Genomic DNA, 20,655 nt, shown 5'->3' with positions numbered 1-20,655 from the left:
AATATCAGTGAGCAGAAATTGCAAAATGGATAATTGCGCATGGAATAAGACGGTATTCTGTACCAGAGTCTACTGTTCGTGGACTTGTCAAATCTTACAATAAGGAACGAAAACACCACAGTGACCTCGAGCAATTGCCAAGGAAGTATTGTAGAGCAAAAACTTTGTTAGCTGAGAGCATCGACGAAAAAGTCATTGCCCTTGATCAAAAGCATAAGAGCGGCAGGTTGTGTTGTCAATTACAACCTTGCTATTTCCATAACAAAGGGCATAGATTTCGACGTTTCGATGACATCCTGTCATCATTATCAAGAAAATGAAGAAAATTTACATAACTTAGTAGAAAAAAATTAACTGAAAACAATAGTCTATTGCTCTAAGCCTGTGATCTGACACAAAGGAAAACCCAAAGTCAAGTGAATACTTTAGCACGTATTGAGTCTGATTGGATGTTAAGACTCGGTCTGTACTTTTTAATCAGATCTTTTAGGTCAAGGACAGAAGCAAAACCTTGATTCACGAACTACATTGTGGAGAAGAAAACGTTCTGCTGATGGCACATTTGTTGACCACTGGAGCTTTTCTAAGTTAAATTCTCCAGTAGATTCACTCCACATGAGTGACTCAGCTGCTGCCAATGACTCAATTATTTCTGAGAGTCCCTCTAAATCAGAAGAGGGAGATATACATGTACAAACTACTGGAGATATCCCAGATGTTGAAAAGGAACTTCCTGTGATATCTGAATATTCTCAAGTTTCAGAGCAAGGTGAACCCTCCACATTAAATGACTGTTCGTATAGCCTAGATGGTGCTGAGTTTAAACAAAGAAAGGACACAAATCTTTTTGACATGGAAACAGAGTCAACATCTAGTGATGATTCAGACTTTGAGGATGATGAAGATCAATTGCAAACAACATACAGTAGTGACTCTGTGAAATAATTCACTGAAAAGGAGAAACTGAGCGTGCTCAAATCGGATGTATTGTGGAGTCTTGGCTTAAAGAACACAGCGATTGGGTTGTAAACATTGAGGGCTACAATATCATGCGGAAAGACCGCTCTTCATTCGACCACGGAGGAGTGTGTGTGTATATCAAAGAGGACATAAAATACGAACTTGCGGAAACCTTAACATGCTGCACCGACCATGAAATTATTTGGGTTAAACTGATGCCCTCAAGATCTCCTTTCGGTTTTTCGTGCGTGATTTTAGCTGTTGTTTACTACCCCGGCCGGACAAGCCCGGTGGAGTCCAATGGTCAGAAGCTACTCAATCATCTTTTTGACAGTTTGACAGCAGCAGAAACCATGTTTCCTAACTGCGGGCTAATTATTACCGTCGATTTTAACCGCTTGAATACTGGTCGCTTGCAGCGTCATTTCAAATTGAAACAACTTGTGAAATTTCCAACAAGAGGCGATGCAACGCTTGACCTGGTTTTAACCAACTTGGGCGACCATTTCTTGACTCCTGAATGTTTTCCACCCTTTGGCCTTTCAGACCATTGTACAGTTATCGTCCAGCCAAACACACTCGGAAGTCCATTACCATCAGGGACATTAGAGACAGCAATAAGATGTGCCTTGGTCGGTACTTTAGTAGTATCAATTGGTCTGTTGTCATCAGCCAGCCTACATGTGAGGAAAAACTCCAGGTCTTTAACGAAGTGATTGAAATCGGCATGAGTAATATCATGCCAGAGAGAACAATCCAAGTCTATCCAAAGGACGCCCCTTGGATGTTGGTCAAGCTGAAGGAGCTAATACGCAAGCGCCAGCAAGCTTTTCACGCCAATAAATCAGGCCTGATGTACAAGTACTATCGTAATGCAGTAAATAAAGAAAGGAAATGGTATTACACTTCTAAGGTGAAAGATCTTAAAGGTGTCAACCTGCGCCAGTGGTGGAGCGAAGTGAATAAGCTCAGTGGATCAAAAAAGCAAAATTCGTCACTATTTTCCTCCCTCAATGTTCCTGAGTATAACAACTTGTCTCCAACAGAAGTTGCTAATTCCATCAACCATGCATTACTGGAGCCACTTCAACCTTACAAGCCCATCGACAGCGAGCGTGCGGCTCTACAATTGCCCCTAGAAGAGAATCCGGAGTTCCTAGAGGTGTCCATGCAAAGAGTGTCCAACAACCTGCTTCACCTGAATAAGCATAAAGCTTCTGGCCCGGATTGCCTTTCCAACTGGGTGTTAAAGGAGTACACCGAAATCCTAGTTACTCCCGTTCAAAACATCCTGAACGCCTCATATAGTGAGCAAAAACTACCCTCAATGTGGAAAATTGCGGATGTCATCCCCCTGCCCAAGGTGAAGCAAGTCACCAACCCAAAAAAGGAACTGCGTCCAATCTCTCTCATGTCTACCCTCTCGAAAATATGTGAGGACTTTATTGTTTCTGATTACATAAAACCTGCCCTAGAGAGCCTAGTTGACTCTAACCAGTTTGGTACCATATCTGGTTCTTCAACCGTGTTGGCACTCATTAGTACGATTCACAAGTGGCTCGAAGCAACGGATGGTAACGGTGCTTCTGTGCATGTCCTTCTCTTTGATTATCAAAAGGCCTTTGACCTCATAGACCACAAGAGTTTGGTCAACAAATTGAAGCGGGTCAATATTCCTAATAGTGTAATCAACAGGGTGATTGACTTCCTGTCAGAAAGATCTCAAAGAGTCAAACTTGGGAAGGACTGCGTTTCAGAGTGGGGCACAGTGCCGTCTGGAGTGCCACAGGGGACAAATTTGGGTCCCTGGCTTTTTCTCTTGATGATTAATGACTTGACTGTTCCAAGCATCTTCAACATGTGGAAATATGTTGATGATACTACGGTATCAGAGAACATACCTAAAGGCCAACAAGTCACAAGAAGGTTGATTGGTCCAAGGAAAATTTGTTCCAGCTTAATGGCGAGAAGACTAAAGAGTTAGTTATATCCTTCAGTCGTGACTCCCCGCAACTCCCTAGGGTTTGCATAGACGGAACTCCTATCAAAACCATACAGAGCACAAAGCTACTCGGCTTGACAATCAATGATACGCTGACGTGGAACGACCACATAGAAGAACTTGTTAAAAAAGCGTCTAAGAAACTGTACTCTTATTCAACTTAAGCATGCGCACGTTCCTACTTCAGATCTTGTAACATATTTTTGCACATGTATCAGGTCTTCACTAGAGTACGCTTTCAGTTTACCAAAGTATCTACAAGTCGAGCTCGAAAGAGTGCAAAGGAGGGCCCTATCATGCATTTTTCCCATGGTGCACTACTCGGACGCCCTTCAGTTAGCAGGGCTTGAGTCCATCAGGGCCCACCAGGAAAAGTTAACAGAACACCTGTTTAAGTCTATTGTTAATGATCCACGGAGTAAGATTACCAGCCTCCTGCCTCCCTCAGTTTCTATCTCATATGAGCTGAGAAGGCAGAGGAGGTTTGCCACGCCTCTTGTAAAGACAAATAGATTTGCAAATTCATTCATAGTTAAGAGTGCGAGGGAAGCATTTAAGTAATTTCTGAAAGTAGTCGCTTTGTAATTTTATAATAGTAGTAGTTTTAAATCATTTCTTATATTTCTTACTTGTAAAGAGGCGCAATTCAGTTTTTTTTTAACTGCAATGTTTTTCTTAATAGACACACAGTCTCAGTCTGTCTGTCTGTCATTCTCTCGTACACTGCCAAACATAAACTGAATGGCTCTGCTTCTGTTTACCTTCTAGATCTTTTGAAGCTAATTGTCCCAGAGGATAACAGTCTGCACTCTCTGACCTTGACTCAACTTAATGAAGCACTTGGTAACTGTGTCACAAACATTTATGATTATTGTGGAAACTGTTTTACCATCTTTCCAAAAGATGACAACAGTTACCAATGCAGCACAGTTGATGGCGAAGGACGACAATGTACAGGATTACGCTATCGTGGAATTTACAAAGTCAAGCTAAGAAGCAGAGAAACCTATACTTTGTTACAGTTTCTATGGAGCAACAGTTAACCAAACTTCTGGAACATGATGGTATTTGGACAAAAATCCAGCAGTACAAAAAATTGCCAAGTTCTTCAAATATAAGTGACGTTGTTGATGGAACAGAATGTAAGAAATTTAAGCAAAATGGAGGATTTCTTACCAGTGAAGATCACTTAAATTTGCTCTTCAACACAGATGGCATTCCCTTGTACAAGTCTTCAAAGTTCAATATGTGGCCAGTTTTTCTTGCCATTAATGAACTTCCCCCAGAAGAACGGTTTTCCAAAAAAAATATAATTCTCTGGGGACTCTGGCAAGGGAAGGAAAAAGCCATGGTTTTCAACGTTTTTTGAAGTGTTTACTGATGACCTTATTAATTTAAAGTGTGAAGGCTTTACTATCTTAAACACGTTTCATCCAAAGTTGATGCTATCATTAGGAAGTACAGACTTGCAAGGGAAGGCTTATCTTCTCTCTATGAGTCATCACAATGGCGTCTATGGTTGAGACCCACCAGCTACTGTGCGCACGAGTGACAGTATTCGAGAGAATGCCCTATCTGCAGTGGGAAATAATACAAGAGTTAAAGGATTTTATGATGTTACCCCGCTAGCAAAGCTCCCTGGGTTTGACCTCGTGTTTGGTATAGTCCCAGACGACATGCATGGTGTGTTACTCGGAGTAACAAAACAATTGCCGAAACTCTGGTTGTCCCCATCAAGATGTAAAAAGCCCTGGTTTATAGGTAACAGAACAAAAGCCATTGACAAAAGACTGAAGGACATGAAGCCTCCTGATTTTATTCAAAGGTTTCCTAGAGAACTGGAGACAAGTCGTGCCTATTTCAAGGCTTCAGAACTACAAGCACGGTTGCTTTATTACTCAATACCATGCTTAATTGAAATCTTACCTCAGAGGTACCTTGAACATTTTGCTTGTTTGGTTGAAGGTGTTTATATTTTGCTTGGTGACAACATAACACCAGACATGCTTGACTTGCCTAGAGATCTTTTATCTACATTTTACAAGGATCACCAACTTCTTTAGGGAGATGGAAATTGTAGTCTGAATGTACACAACGTTGGCGCTCACCTTGTAACATGTATGCAATCATGGGGGCCACTTTGGGCATGGTCCTGCTTTCCATTTGAGGATTTAAATGGAGCCTTACTGGAAAGTGTTCATGGAACAGGGAATCAATGTCAGATGTTGTATGCCCAAAAAGAGCCTCAGAGCTGATTGCCATTTAATTCCTGACAAGGAAATTCAATTGTTTGTGCTGAAAATGCTTTCTGGGGAGAGGAGACTGCGTAATGTGGAAACAGCCTCAAATTGTCAAATTGCTGGAGCTCTAAGGAAGTGGCCTAATAAGGAACAAGCTTCCTTATTACTTGACTTTCTTTGTATTACAAGGCCTGACTTTCAGGAAGCAAAGCGTGTTATCATCAATGGGCGTGTTATTTATTCAAGATTGTATGAAAAGATGAAAAAACATTATGGATATGCAGTTCTTATTGAGCATGGCCTTTGTACAGTATTTTCTTTATGAAAGTAATTCAAAAACTGTTTTTGCTGTGGTAAAGCCGATTATTTTAGATTTTGCAAACCCATTTCTGGTGTCTGAGAAGCCATGTCATCTCCTAAGAATTGCAGGTGAAGAGGACCAGCACACAGTTGTGCCAGTGGACTGTGTACTGGAAAAACTTCTATATCTCTCTGGAAATTCAAACCATGTATAGGTATCAAGAGCTCCAAATTTTTGTGGTCACTGTCGTTAACATGTAAGGCAAACTATATGTTGGCTTGATTTCTGTATTTAGAACCATAAGTTTGTTAAAGTTTCATTAACCTTGCAAGCATTAAAGGAACCATAAACTGGAAAGGCGTATGCCATAAAGAAAGGTACACCAAACAAGAGATGGACATTTTTACGTAGTTCTAAGCAGTTTTGGCACAGTGTAACTGTTAGGATATAACAAAGTTTTAATGAATTTGATCACTTTCTAATCAACCACACAAAATAAAAGATACGTATCACCCATGTTTGTGTAGACTTTCCTCTTGGTTTTGACCGGAGAGTTGTCACTTGAGGAATGACTAAATAAAGCTCAAGAATCGAGCTGTGTCTATAATTAATGACAATTGGCGATACATTTATGTAAAATGCTCTCCAGTTCATGAACTAGCAGTTTAGGTTCAGAGCCTACAAAATTAGAAGAAGCTAGAAATTTGGATCTTTTCTAGTTTTTTCCAGTTTTCTGAAAGAAATTAAACCTGGAAAAAGCTGACAGTTTCTGATTTTTCAAACTAGCAGCAGCTATTTCCAGCTATTTCCAGCTTTTGAAGCTTGCAGAAACTAGAAAAATCTTTTCTGGAAAAAAGCTGGAATTTGATTCTGGAAGAAAGCTGTCAAATTCTAGAAATTTCTAGAAATTTCCAGACCTTGACAGAAAGCTAGAAATTCATTTTGCAAGGGTTCTCTCTGCTTTGAGATCCAAGGGAAAAAACAAGCTTTTTGATGAGAAAGGTGCTTTTGGTCGAGTATGGAGACATGATTTTCCTAAGGGATTTCATAACATAAAGCATGGTGAAAGGTAAGGAGTAATGTACATTACGTTTGTAATGATGTAACAAATACTTGTTTATTCTTATGAAATAGACATGTAAGAATAAGCATTTCTTTCGCATTTTCGTGTTTTCAGAGAGGTAAGAGGAGATGAGCAATTATTAAGTCACATGACTATTGTATACCAGTTTATGTATATGTACCAGTATAATTATGTCTTGACTACAAGTTGTGTCAAATGAGAAAGTTAATACAAAAATTTAATGTATCCCATTAACATGAGGAATTGTGAGGACATACTGTTTTTGTTGATTTATTTTTCTCTCTCTGCAGGATTTCATATTCTGTTTATGAGCTTAAAAAACTTTGAAGTCTTCATGAGAACACCAGAAGCAGAGTTATCATTATGTATGACATTGCTTGTCTGTTATAGAACCATTTAAAGGTCAGTAAGGTTTATAACATTACTGATCAAAAGATCATTTGTGAACATTGATGTACATGTGCACAAACATTTTATTCTAACGTCCGATACATGTATAGTAAAAACCCACGTATAAGATTTTCCAGGCTAGGGTAAGAATTTCATTATGGAATGGTGCTTAATTGGAAATTTCTTAAACAGGTTATTATTTTCAAAGTAAATGAAGTGTTTGTCATTGGTGGGTGTGGCTTATTAGTGTAAATCCCTTTAGTATAAATACAAAGGTGATTATACAAAATCGCACGCTCTTATTTGCTCGCTATTTCGGATTATCAGCTGATAATCACCTTGACGAACAAAATGGCTGCCAGTACTCGTTTTGCCACTGTAAGTGAAGATGAAATTGCAAATTTTAAAGAAAACGCTGTCCCTAAATCGACCAAAGAGGCTACCAAATTTGGTGATAAGCTATTCAAAGGTATCAAAAGTGAATTTTCATGTTTTCTTAACCGATAATGTTTAAAGTTACAAAGTTCTGACAACAAACTATTTACATTTTCAACATTTTTTTCTCAGAATGGTTTAAACATCAAAGCGAGTTTACAACAGAGTTTGAAAATATGGAAGTCACAGAGTTAAACAAATGCTTGTCAAAATTCTTTGTGTCAGCGAGGAAAGGAGACGGAAGTTATTACAAAAAATCAAGTTTACTCTCGATCCGAGCTGCAATTGACTGGCATTTGAAGTCACTTCCGTACAACAAGCAATTCAGTATTTGCAGCAACACAGAGTTTCACGAGGCCAATAAAACACTGAATGCTTAGCTTAAACATCTGTCAAGCTCAGGCAAAATATCGGCAACGGTTCACAAAGCGCCATTAACAAGAGAGGTCGTCCAAAAGCTGTACGAGAAAGGCGAACTTGCTACGTCAACAACAAATGACCCTCGCGCCTTACTTCAAACCGCTTGGTTTTCCATTTCCCTGTACTTTGGAAAAAGAGGCAGAGAGAATCAATGCTTCACCTAATAGAGACCACCAATGGCGAAGAATACTTCCAATTGAACAGAAATGAGCTGGGAACTGTCCTAACAACGAAGAATCACACTGGGGGCCTTGAAGCAACAGAAGATTATTTAGACGGGAAGAGTTTTTCAAAACCAGGTATGGAAAGATGTCCAGTTGAGCTTATCAAGGTATACCTGTCACACCTGAATCCTGAAAACGAAGCTTTCTTCCAAAAGCCAAGAGATTTAAGTGCCAAATTCAGTTCGGATACTTGTACAGTTTGGTATTCCGCCTGTAAGCTTGGCCACAACACCCTCGAGAATATGTTGAGAAACATGACCACCAGAGCTGGAATTTCACCATATTTAACCAACCACTCGATGAGAGCAACCACCGTCACAGTTCTGTCATCCAACAACATTGAGACCCGTAGAATTAAAGCAGTCACAGGTCACCGAAGTGACACAAGCATCCAGAGCTACTGTGAAAGACCAACACTTGACCAGTTCAAAGATATGTCTTCGGCCCTCTCTTCCTTTATCGAGGGCAAGGAAAAACAGCAACTTGATATCACAGGTCCAACTCAAGACTCAAGACTGGCAATTACGGCTCCAGCCATCGGCTCTGGCGATGCTTCAGCCCCAAGACAGACCTACCTCAGTTCTCAACAAGAGAATTTTCTTATCGAAAATGGTTGTAATCCTGGCGCCATTTTACCTTCTGGTTCTTTCAATAATTGCTCATTCAATTTTAACATTAACTTGGCAAACTCACGTTAACGTTTTCTGTGCAAAATGTGGGAAAATTTTCAGACTTTACACATCTTTTGCAATCTGACACAGTTTGTTTGTCAGTTATGAATGAATGAGAGACTTTGCAAATTTATGTCGCTTCACTGCACAACTTTCACGTAACAACGTGACCTGCGCTTTTGAAGAGGAAATAAAATATTTTCGCTTTGAAATGTTTCTGTTTTTTCGCTTTTTTGAAATAATCACCTGTGTATTTATACTAAAACAATTATTCACCTCAGGCTCAGTGATTATCGGTGAATATTCACCCGAGACGAGAATATTCACCGATAATCATTTCGCCTTCGGCCAATAATTGTTAATTAATCCCAGCATGTTTAAGCCATTTATGAAGTTTATACAAAGTTATGTTCCTTCTGGGACAAAGGTGATACATTTTACTGAGATTGTTCCGTAAATTCATCAGTATTCTGTGTTTAAGGAATTAGTTCTCAAAATAAGAGCCTGTTACAAAGTTCTAGGGTAAAACAGGTTCTTATGCAAAAGGGTAATAAGTGTACAATCTTTAATAGTCTAACAGGTTCTTAAAAGCTAGGCTATATGTTTTCTTTTCTGTATGTTAGTCAATATGCAGGTGAAAAAATTGAAAATAGAATATGAATAAATCTATCATTTCACATTTTCTTAACGTGAATTTATATGATCTGTTTTTATAGTGTTCTTCTCAAGAAAGCCTGTTAGACAGTGTTGATGTGGTTATACCCATTTTTCACTGCTATGGGCTTATATAAGGCATCATGCCAGGCTAGAAAGATAAAATTTGTTGTACTTGTAATAACTACATGTACTTTCTGAAGTGCCCACGTCACATGTGCGAATTACGTGATATAACTGGTGTTGATAAAAGGTAATTATCATCCAGAAAGGTCGTAGTAGACTTTGTATTTTAATACAGAAGTGATTTTTTAAATTGGGTTCGTCAACCATGATAGGAAAGCAAGGAGACTTCATGGGCAGGGCTTGACACAAACCTTTTGCACCAATTTAGTCTGCTTGCACGTTTTTATGTCACTTGCATGTCATTAGAGCAACAAAATAATAGCATTTCACTTAGTACTTACGTGAAATGTGTTTTTTTGTTTAGCTTTAATATTTTGGCAATGTTCCCCAACTGTGGATACAGAAGAATGCGTGGCTTTTTGAGAGCAAAAGGACTACATGTCCGGTGGCGTCGGATTCAAGACAGCATGGGACGTGTTTGTCCGGAGGGAATTCTGATGTGCACCCTTCACTTTACTGCAGTTGAAAGATGAATTTACACTATGAGATCACCCTTATCCCTTTGGCACATTGATGGGAATCATAAACTCATCAGGTAAGTCTCTACAACTATTAAAGTGCACTTTGAACTTAAATCTGTGCAATTAGCATGACACATGAACAGATGAGAAGGAAAGTGGCAAGAAAAGGTTAAAATTCTGAATATCTGATTGCATACTATCCAGGCATGCAAAGGACAATAAATTATTTATTATTGTAAGACCTTGAGACCACATTTGTTTGAATTCTTAGATGGGGTTTTGTTGTCCATGGTGGAATTGATGGCTATTCACGCCAGATTACATACCTCCGATGTAATTGTGACAGCAAAGCTCAGACAGTTCTTAAAATGTTCCTTGATGCAGTAGAAGTTTTTGGATTGCCTTCCAGAGTTCGTGGTGACAAAGGAGTAGAAAATGTCGACATTGCTTGGTTTATGTTCACTCATCCCCTAAGAGGCCCTGATAGAGGCAGCTTCATTGCTGGAAGGAGCTGCCATAACCAACGAATAGAACGACTCTGGCGAGACGTTTTCAGTGGATGTCTCTATTATATTTTACAGCCTCTTTCGGTACATGGAAAACGAGGGGCTACTTGACATAGGAAATGATGTTCATTTGTTTGCACTTAGATATGTGTTTAAAGAGAGGATCAACAGTAGTCTAAGGGTTTTTGCTGAGGGATGGAATCATCATCCATTGTCGACCACGGGCAATATGTCTCCAGCTCAGCTTTGGGTTTGGGGTCTTCGTCAAGAACTGATTGATTTGCATTTGGAGCAGGTAAATTGTGATATTGTGGTAAAGTTGCAAATTCTTATTTCAGTTATCCCGAGTATACACAAGGCTGTCCAAGCAATTCTCAAAAAATAACTTTAATCTCGAATAATATTGTAATTTATCAACATGCAACAAGATGAAGAACAATAGCAACATGTTAAAAAAGAATGTTCATAACTTAGATGTTGGGCTCTTTAAACCTTAACAAAAAATCTTGACAAATATAACAGATGTATTGTACTACTGTACGGCTAGAGATCACTAGGTGGTTCTTGTCATAAAACAGATGTGTTATCAACTAATGAAGGGTGCCTGGAATAACACCTTAACTGACTTCTGAAAAACTTTAACATTTCTATATGCTTTTGAATGAAAAAGAGAATTGGGTTAGATAGTGGATCAATTGGGGGTATAAGGGACTTTGAGATAGAAGACGCGATGTCTACAATACGCGGCTGGAAGTAATTTTTTCGGAGACGAGCATTCTGTGCATGCTCATGTTGGCTTGTCATTGCGTTGAGCTGACGTCTGGAACGTCAACCTGAGCACTTTGGTGTTGTGGACAAAACGTGAGTAGTCAGCTTTATATTACTTCAAAGAAATTGATGTATTCGCCATTTAACTTTTAGATATAGCAATTAGAACTATATTTATGCTTTTCAAGGAAAGATAAGCGTGGAAACTCATGCTATTTTAACGCTATTGGCGTTTTTATTTAGGTTGCACACTCGCAGAGCCTTCAACATGTTCAAGTTCAACCAAACCTCCGAGGTAAGCTTTAGTTTGGCCTAAATTCCTCATGTGTCGGTGGGATCTTCTTTTTTTAGTGTTTTTCTGCTTTCTGTGAAAATTACTGCGTACAATAATGATAGGTTTGGCCAACCCTTTGATTTAAGCTTTAGGTTTGGGTAAATTTGTAGCGAAATTTAGGATCCGATGTCTCTAAATAGTTTTGGAAATTGATTTACGTTCTAGTTGAAGCGCCGTAATTGTAAGATTATTCTGCAGATAAAATTTTAACATGTTAGAGATGGGAGGAATTACAAAGTCTGGTTTTGACTTCTCCATCCATTTTGCAATAAACAAAATCGTACTTATTTCCCTGCATACACATACTGTAGTTTTGCAAATGTGCTTAGAAATAAAACACATATGTGAGCTTCCCAGAAAACACACAGACTTCACCTTTAATTAAGTAAAAATATTTTATCAGAGATTGAGTTAACGTTGTTTTGGTAGATCTTGGAAGATTGGCTAGCAACCCGATCCACCCTGGGATACCTTTGTTTAAGTGTGGTACAAAATCCATATAATTAATAAGTATATTTGTGCAGACAAAGCATGGCTCTCCATTGAGAAATTTGAGGCTAGGGAGGGGCAACCTCAAGCACAGCTGTGTTGGATAGCCCAGTCAATGAACTAACAACCCCTGGAAATTTTGGGTTATCTAGTAAATTCCTCTCTGGCAAGGGGGTGGTGGGTTTCTTGTTTTCCCCAGTGTAGGGTCTCGCTTTAGACTTGGCAGCCCAGTTATGCTGCAGCCTCAAGCTCTCTGATAGGTTGGCCCGCTTTCAGGTATGAGCAGGCCTTGGATCAGTCCCCCGAGCTAAGTTCTAGTTATTGCCAACTCTTAACTCTCCACTGGCTATGTTGAATCAGGACAGATATATACAAGCCCTAAATGGGGACACTGTAGACTTGAAATTCAAGATGTGATGTACATGTATAGTGATGTACAGGGAACAGAAAAATCAGTTTGTGTATACCTTCACTTATTCACTTTTTTTTACTTTAGTTCAGTAATGTTTTGGACCAAAGATCATGATTTGATACTATGCCGTGAAATTCTTAATCTTAATCCATTCACTACAAAAAAGGGCTCAACACAACGAAGTACAATTTGGGATAAAGTGGCTACAACACTGAATAATTGTTCCTGTATGGCATTTAATGTTGACAAGCGATCTGTTAGAGATCATTTTGAAATATTGCAAAACAGGCATAAAAAGAAATTGAGAGCTGAAGAAAAGGCAAGTGGTATTGTACCTGATGAGCCGACAGAGTTGGAAAACCTGTTAGAGCAAATAATTGCCCTGGAAGAAAGTGCAGAGGCAGAGCAACAAGAAACTGGCCGGGAGAAGAGCCGAAAAATAGAGAGTGATCGAGCAAAAGCTGAAGATATCAGGTTAAAAGCAATGGAAAAATTGAATGATACTCAAAAAAGGCAATCAGATGGGATGGAGGACAATCAAAGTAAGCGACCACGACGCAGTGGCAGCAGTGCAATTTCTTATCTGTCACAAAGAGCTGACATTAACTACGAGCTTAAACAGGAGGAGTTGAAGCTGAGGAGAGATCAACAGGAGTTTGAGAAAAAACAAATGGAAGTTTCTGCAAATGCACAGAAGCAATTCCAAGAGCATCAGAGTCAGCTTCTAAAGATAGTGTTGCAGCAACAGCAACAACAGAGTCAACAAACACTGCTCATGATGCAACAACAGCAGCAGCAAACAAAGGCGTTATTGGACATTATGGAGCGTATCGTAAATAAATAATTACTTATCAACAAGATGTAAGATAAATCCCTAAGTGACTTTTCAGTTGATTTTCTGACAAAGTTTTGAATTGCATTTTGATTGAGATCTGGAATATAATTTTATGTTCATTCAAGCATATTCCTATGCCATTGCAGTTGTGCTTAGAAAATAACCCAAACCCAATATACGAGGGATGGGGAGGGGGGACGTTTAAAATACTAGGAGTTATTTTATGTTCCTTACATCTCAAATTTTCTTTTAAGTCATCTTAGGGATTTTCTCCATGCACCCCTGGCCTTCTATTGTTTAATGCACTCGTAAGTTCTCTTGTGTTCCCTTGGAAGGCAGTGTGGTTTATTTTTATTACCGTTAGTATTTTTCTGCTGCTCTGTTTCAGATTTTGAACGCCTGAAATTAGGGAGGCAGGAACCTTTTTTTATGGCTATAGCTGTTGCCAACTTTGCAAAGCTTGTTTTGATATTCTAAGTCGTTTCAGTTACCCTGGGTTGAGTGGTAAATTACTGTACTCTGATCCACCTAATTTATTACATTACTCCCAGTTTTTGGTGGTGATGTGACAATAACTTTTTCCTATGTCTTTCTTCTTCCAAGTCAATTAGACTGGGGCTTAAGACTTGAAACCATTATATAGCATTTAACCCCTGTTGTTGTTGTTGTTGTTGTTGTTTTAGAGTTGATCTCCTAGATTGAAAATTGTTCTTATGAAGTGATTTTATTTTTATGACGTGGGGTGACTCAACTACCAGATTTATTACTTTCTTCCTTGTTTATGGAGATGATGTTACAAACTGACTTTTTCTGAAAATTTAATATCAACTGGGGCGTTTTTCCCTTTATGTCTGATCTCTGCAAGTGCAGAATTTTCTAATAAAGTTTGTTGTTGTTACTGTTATATTATTCCTCATAGACCTCATAGTTTGCAAAATTGTTTTCCTGCAGATCAATATTTTATTATTCATGGGAGGGAGGCAGTAAATGGGATAACTTAATTACAACTTTTACTACCCATCCGGGTCAAATTTCCCTGTTCTTAAGGAACATTCTAACCATTTTGGACCCTATCATCACATACAAGGGTATGAAACTTTTACAGTGCCTCTATTTTCCCAGATGCCTCCCTTTCCATAAGTAAGGGACACTCCCTTTGTCCTTATTAGAAACCTAACTGAAATAGTGATCCAACGTGGGGGGTACAAGGCCAAAGTGTTCAGCGGTAGAGTTGGAATAAAGGCAGGTTAGGGCGTTTCTAAGTAGTGCGCAAACAATGTACATCTTGCCAACCTGGCTTAGTCCTATCTTTAAGTCCTTCTTGAAGTCCAGGAATTTGAAATAATGAATGATATCAGCAAATAACCATTCCACAGAAACACGGACTGCACTCATTGAATTATTAAAAATCTCCATATCTCTGGTCAAAATTCCAATGCAAAATGGTGCTTGGAGATGAACTCTTAGCGGATAAGCGGGATCGCCATAAAGACACATTTCTGCTCTGGTGGGGGAAAAGGCAAAATTCTCCAGTTCATAGTAGAGATTTGACACGGCCAACATCCTAGCATCGTGCATTCTTCCTTCTGAATATAAAAACAAAATTGTAGGAAAATAAAAACGAAACGTTTGAGAACTGGAAAAAATAGTAGTAACATGAATTTTGCTCACCCACAGCACCATAGACATGACCAATTAACCGTTGGGAAGTGCCACAGACTGGAATCTAAGTGAATGAACGCGTTTGTGTCCCTTATACACGGTTCTCTGGTTTATGATAGGTCGGCTGATAGGGCGCACTGTTTCGTCTATAAACCCGAAGCAATTTTCAAGGGCGGCTCCTTTCCTGTAAATTGCTGTGGCGTAGACATCGAGCATTGCTGGGCTCAAAATACGATGATTCCAGTGAGTAACTCTGTGGCCATGGTTGGTATATAGCCAGTCTGTGATTTCATTACTGATGATACTTAACTCTGGAACTGATCTACCAAAAATTGGTATCATGTCCGAATAAGGACATGGATATGCAAACCCTTTCAGCAGTATACACAGGCCCTCTGTTGCATCGCAAACTGTGCCATTCCCGCAAACAAATTCTGAAGGCATTCTTAAAGCATCAATGAGCAATGGAATATCTGCCTTTTCCACTCGAAAATCTGCTTTACATTCCGCAGGATCCTTGTTCAACAAAGAAAATGTATCATATTGACAGTGAGGAAATGGAAGATTTTGTGGCGTATATTGCTCGTAGCTCGCAAATTCTTCATCATCGATAATTTTCTCTTCCAAACAGAAAAGCAGCATTTCTTGAACTGCTTTAAACGAGCTCATGGCGTTTAGTTTGGACGAGACTTGCTGTGTCTCAAGTTGTGTTGTTCTTCGTCGCGTTGCAGCTCTTAACTTCATTTTTCCCGCGCTTACAACGCCGCTCTCGGCCCAGGCTTTCCTCGGTTACGACGTTCCAGAAACCACCGCGTCCTCGTATCTTAAAGTCCCTATTATTCCACAAACCCCTTCATTATCTATGACTTGTTTATTTCCTGCAGCATGAAATTGAACATTATGGCATTGATCATGATGGGCCCTTGCCTAATCAAGCATGGGGTAGAGATTCATCTGACACTGGTGCAGTAGAAGTCCCAGAAGGTGACCTGTCTATTTCTTCAGAACAGCTACAGCATCACCCGATGGAGATCACCCCAATGGCTAATAGCCAAACTTTCGGAATTGACATATATTTACAACTTGTTGACTGCTTACATAGCCTCCTGGGCGTGCCATAGCTCTCCTCTTTCCTCAAATAAAAAAATCAGGCCTAAGGTTTTTAAACCATTGTGCAGTTGGTGGAGGCAATCTTTCACTCTTAATAGTGGAAAAGTAAACGTTTCCTCCGATAAATTCTTTCTGTAAAATGCTTATAATTGTTTCAATAGTAGTAGGCGAAATTTCTGCCAAAGAGATTTCTTTCGAATAGTGTCAGATGCAAAAGTTAGAATGGCATATGTTGTCGCCATATCTCAGTCTAGGAATGACAGGGTTAACCTTCAATCATGGCAAAAGACAAACAGCACACTGCAATGACTAATACAAGTACAACCTACCAATATTAACTTTGGATAATTATTGATTAACAATCAAGTCTCAGCCAATAAAAAGTCACTGAGTAAGCTTCATTTGGATCACAGCTAACATAACAACAACAAATATGGTCAATAAAGACTGAAGAGTAAAGACACATCTTGCCTTGTTTGGAGATGTCTTACAAAGATCAACAAGAGAGTTTTTTTTCTGGCTTACTCTTATAATGACATAAGAGTTTCTCCTTTCATGCAGGTCCAAGTCCTTGACTTTCACACTGCAATGCTATTGTTAAGCTCTCCATGAATTTCTTCTCTGATGAATGAACTGTTCGCAAATTTAGGACTGCTAAGCATGCAACCGACTTAGGCAGTGATGCAGAGTTGGTGAGGCAAGCCCCGGGGAGGAATGGACCTGTGTCCAGTGATAAACTGGAGGAGAGATACCAGCATTTCTTCATTTGCTGAATTCACAAACTTCAAAAACCAATTATAGTTTTGCTTTTCACGAAAATCGGCTGTTTCTAGTAGAAGAACTTGACTGAGAACTTTTTCAGCAGCCAACTTCAGTTTGGGATTGTAACACAGCAATTCATAACAGACAGTAGGGTTTTTTAGTATTACCTGCAACAACCCCAAAACTTGTAACCCTTCAGAAAGCTGATCAATTTCCATCTTTCTAGAGTAAACAATTTCATTCTCAAGCAGGTGTTGTAACAAATGAGATGAATTGCTGTCAGTTATTTGTTTATCAATGGCCCAATGTGAGGCATTGATGATTGCCCAGAATGCATCAGAGCTTGGGTGATCTCCAAGGATATCATGAATTCACCAGTAGGTCCATAAGCTCATGAAGATTTGCAGTACCTATGTAAAAACAATGCCGTTCAGCTAAGCTGCTTTACAACAAAGCTTGTATATATTCTTTTTTTCAGACAAAAGATTAAATAATGTAAGTTTGAAGGAAATCTGCTTTGCGTGAAGGATTGACTAGTACTTTATGAAGTACATAAACTACCAAACAACTTACAATGTAGTGTCAATAAGTGTGTGTGCATTTTCAAGGTTAACTTCAGGTTACAATAATTTCTTACACATATATTTTTTAAATAAACAATCAAACAAAGTTAACCTTGGTACCCTTTACGGCAATGAACTGCTTAAGGAAGGGTGTCATCTTTTATTCAAAGCTGAAACTTGAAACCTAAAAACAATGCAGATACCATAAATGCTTGAATGTAATGGTGCCTGTGGCACGTATTAATTTTCTGAGACAAAAGAGGAGTAGTTATTTGAAAGGGAGGAGGCACTTGTTTCTTTCTAAAGAACTGTGCCCTCAAAATCACAATGTTTTACAGTCAACTCTCTCGTAAGCGGACATCCTCGGGAATTGAAAAACATGTCCGTTAGTAGAGCCGTCCGCTTACGAGAATTATTCCCGTAAGCGGACACCAAAGAAAAATAGGGTGGATGTCCGCTTACGGGAGAGTTAATTAGCGGGTGTTAATTGTGTTTTATTGCGTAGACAAAAATAGAAACTGAAGATACTGTATAAAGCGAAACTCTATTGATGTCAAATGTTCAAACTCGAAAAAACATGTATACAGTATTTCTTCTACATTTAACAAACCGTTCAACGGGACTTATTGCTGCCGTCCATATATGTAACTCTGGTGCTTCTTAAAAACATAACTCTTCTAACAAAACATTCAACGGGACTTATTGTTGCCGTCTATAAATGTAACTTTGGTGCTTCTTAAAAACATAACTCTTCTTATAAAACGTTCAACGGGAGTTATTGTTGCCGTCTATAAATGTAACTTTGGTGCTTCTTAAAAACATAACTCTTCTTATAAAACGTTCAACAGGACTTATTGCTGTCGTCCAAAAGCTATATCGTGAACAGAGAAGGTTTGCTTGGTCCTATGACAGTTAGGAGAAATAGTCCGTTATGGTTGACTGCCTCCTTGCCAATAGAGACTTCAGTCGCATGTCTACTAAGACATCATTGACCTTGGTAATTGCCTGGACTAGCGGCTCGTTTCCTTACCAGTCAGAAAATGCCGCTAGCTTCCCAACAAGTTCCAGCGCCTGTTCCGCAGAAGTTGCAGGGGCTGGTCATATTCCTCATCATCGTCGATTATCTCATACACCTGCTCTTCGTTGATAGACGCAGCGATTATTTCTTGTCGTACGGTATCTCTCCAGTTTGGAAGTGTGGTATCCACTGGTGGCTCAAAGGCCTCAGCTTCGTCATCGAACGCTGACATGTCTAGTCCTGGGGAAATATGGCTTAGCAATTCAGGAATATCCATCAATTCTTCTCCCTCTAACGTCTCGTCATCTTCTTCAGCATTGAGATTTTCAACAGGATACATCCCAACTTTCTTGAAGCATTTGGAGACGACTGCAGCTGGAACCTCTTCCCAGGCGCTGACCACCCATTGTACAGCCATCAGCAAATTAGCGGACTTGACAATCTCACTCGCAGTTTTCTCTCCATCCATTTGGCCAGCAACATATCGCAATAGCTTCCGCCTGTAGTACGTTTTCCAAGTTTTGGTGATTCCTGCGTCAAGAGGCTGTGTGCGTGACGTGGTGTTTTTCGGCAGGAACTCAATTCGGATGTTGGAAAACTTGCCTTTTAGGGAGGGAGGATGACAGGGAGCATTGTCGAGAAAGAGTATGATGTTACGATTTTCCCGCTTCATCTTGCTGTTTAACTTGGATATCACATTTTCCGTTATCTCAGTTTTCATCCATGCCTTTGCGCTGCTGAAATACTGAGCGCCACACGGGCGCGAAATATCTACAAGGTTTGCAAAACAACGGGGCTTCTTGCTGCTTCCGATAAGAACAACACTATCCTTTCTTCCGTCGGCGCTCACAAAGAAAGCGACAGTGATCCTTTGCTTGGCGTTTTTTCCTCCACGACATCGCTTTCCCTTCTCTGAGAGAGACTTGCTTGGAAGCGCTCTCCAAAATGCCCCAGTTTCGTCTTCGTTCCATATATCGGCAGCTGCATATCCCTTGGTCAATTCTTTTACACGTTCACTCCAACTTTCTACCGTGTCTTTGCTAACATCCCCTTCCTCGTCAGCGATATTGAATTGCGCAATGTTGTGCCGTTGCTTCCACTTAGAAAACCAGCCTTCTGTTCCTTTAAAAGTTGTCACGCCGAGTTGTTTGGCAATCAACCTGGCTTCTTCTTTGAGTAAAGGCCCATCCACTGGGATGTTTGCTGCTCTAGCCTTGACATACCAATCCCACAGTATGCGGTTTATCTCTTCATACTTTTCGAAGTTGTTTCGTTTGATCGTGGAGCTGCCATTGGACATCCATTCATCCATAATTTTCTCTTTATCAGCAACGATCTTTGCTATTTGAGTTTTTCCACAAGCGAACCTCTTCGCCAGCTGCCTGATGCTTTGCTTTTCATCTTGTGAGGCATGGATCACTTGTACTTTCTCACTTAGGGGTAAACACTTGCGGCTCTGACCATCGTTTGTAGCCTGTCTTGCTTTCTTTTTCGCCTTACTCGAGCTGCTTGCTGTTTCCACTTGAGGACTCCCCTGTATTTGATTCACTTGCTGCTCTGGACGATTGACTAGCTCCTCTTCTTTGAATTCTTCATGTCCGATCAGGTTTTCAGCAGCAATTCTCTTGTCGAAACAGGGCAAACACCAGGCAACAGCAATACCTGCCTTCCAACCTGGATTTTCCTCGTCCGCCCACACCGAACAATCACTTGACTTATTACAAACTGGCCTTTCGCACGTTAAACAAATATATTTTGTAACGTTCGCGCAGTTACTGCAGCATGACATATTCACAGCAACCTACACGTGTATAAACTCGCCAATGCACTGAATATGGCAGAAAATCACACTGATTGACACGCGAATTACGGGATTATATTGTTATCTGTCAAAATGACACGAAGCAGTGTACTGTATACAGTTAGTATCCACGACTACAAACTACAGTGATAGAGATACTGTATTTCAATCAACACGATAAAGCAAACGAATTTTTATGGTAGAATTGATACTGCACTCGTATTTTTAAATGATGTTAGCTTTCTGTAAGAGTTCTGGAAAATTTTCACACCTCTTACCGACAGTTTAACAGGCTAAAAGTACCGACGTCAAGATTTTAGGAAATTAAAATGAGCTGCCCACACAGGTACAAACACTAAATTTACTT

General features: G+C 39.6%; 2 protein-coding genes and 1 pseudogene across 2 annotated transcripts; 1 reads left to right on the top strand and 2 right to left on the bottom strand.

Annotated features, from left to right (window-relative positions):
* The first annotated feature begins 10,049 nt into the window (after positions 1 to 10,049).
* LOC138056169 (uncharacterized) lies at positions 10,050 to 13,381 on the top strand. The gene is made up of 3 exons (XM_068901995.1): positions 10,050 to 10,102; positions 10,300 to 10,479; positions 12,622 to 13,381. Exons 1-3 carry the CDS (start codon positions 10,050 to 10,052, stop codon positions 13,379 to 13,381), a joined length of 993 nt encoding a protein of 330 aa, XP_068758096.1.
* A 1,164-nt stretch (positions 13,382 to 14,545) lies between these two features.
* Positions 14,546 to 15,376, bottom strand: LOC138056168 (uncharacterized; annotated as a pseudogene).
* A 3,139-nt stretch (positions 15,377 to 18,515) lies between these two features.
* LOC138056166 (tigger transposable element-derived protein 6-like) lies at positions 18,516 to 20,276 on the bottom strand. Its single transcript, XM_068901994.1, has one exon. It carries the CDS (start codon positions 20,274 to 20,276, stop codon positions 18,516 to 18,518), a length of 1,761 nt encoding a protein of 586 aa, XP_068758095.1.
* Positions 20,277 to 20,655: the final 379 nt, after the last annotated feature.

The sequence above is a fragment of the Montipora capricornis genome, chromosome 7 (assembly GCF_036669925.1).
Source record: "Montipora capricornis isolate CH-2021 chromosome 7, ASM3666992v2, whole genome shotgun sequence".
NCBI classification, from domain to species: Eukaryota; Metazoa; Cnidaria; class Anthozoa; order Scleractinia; family Acroporidae; genus Montipora; species Montipora capricornis.
Note: the sequence above shows the minus strand (reverse complement) of the source record. Positions and strands in the feature narration are given on the sequence as shown.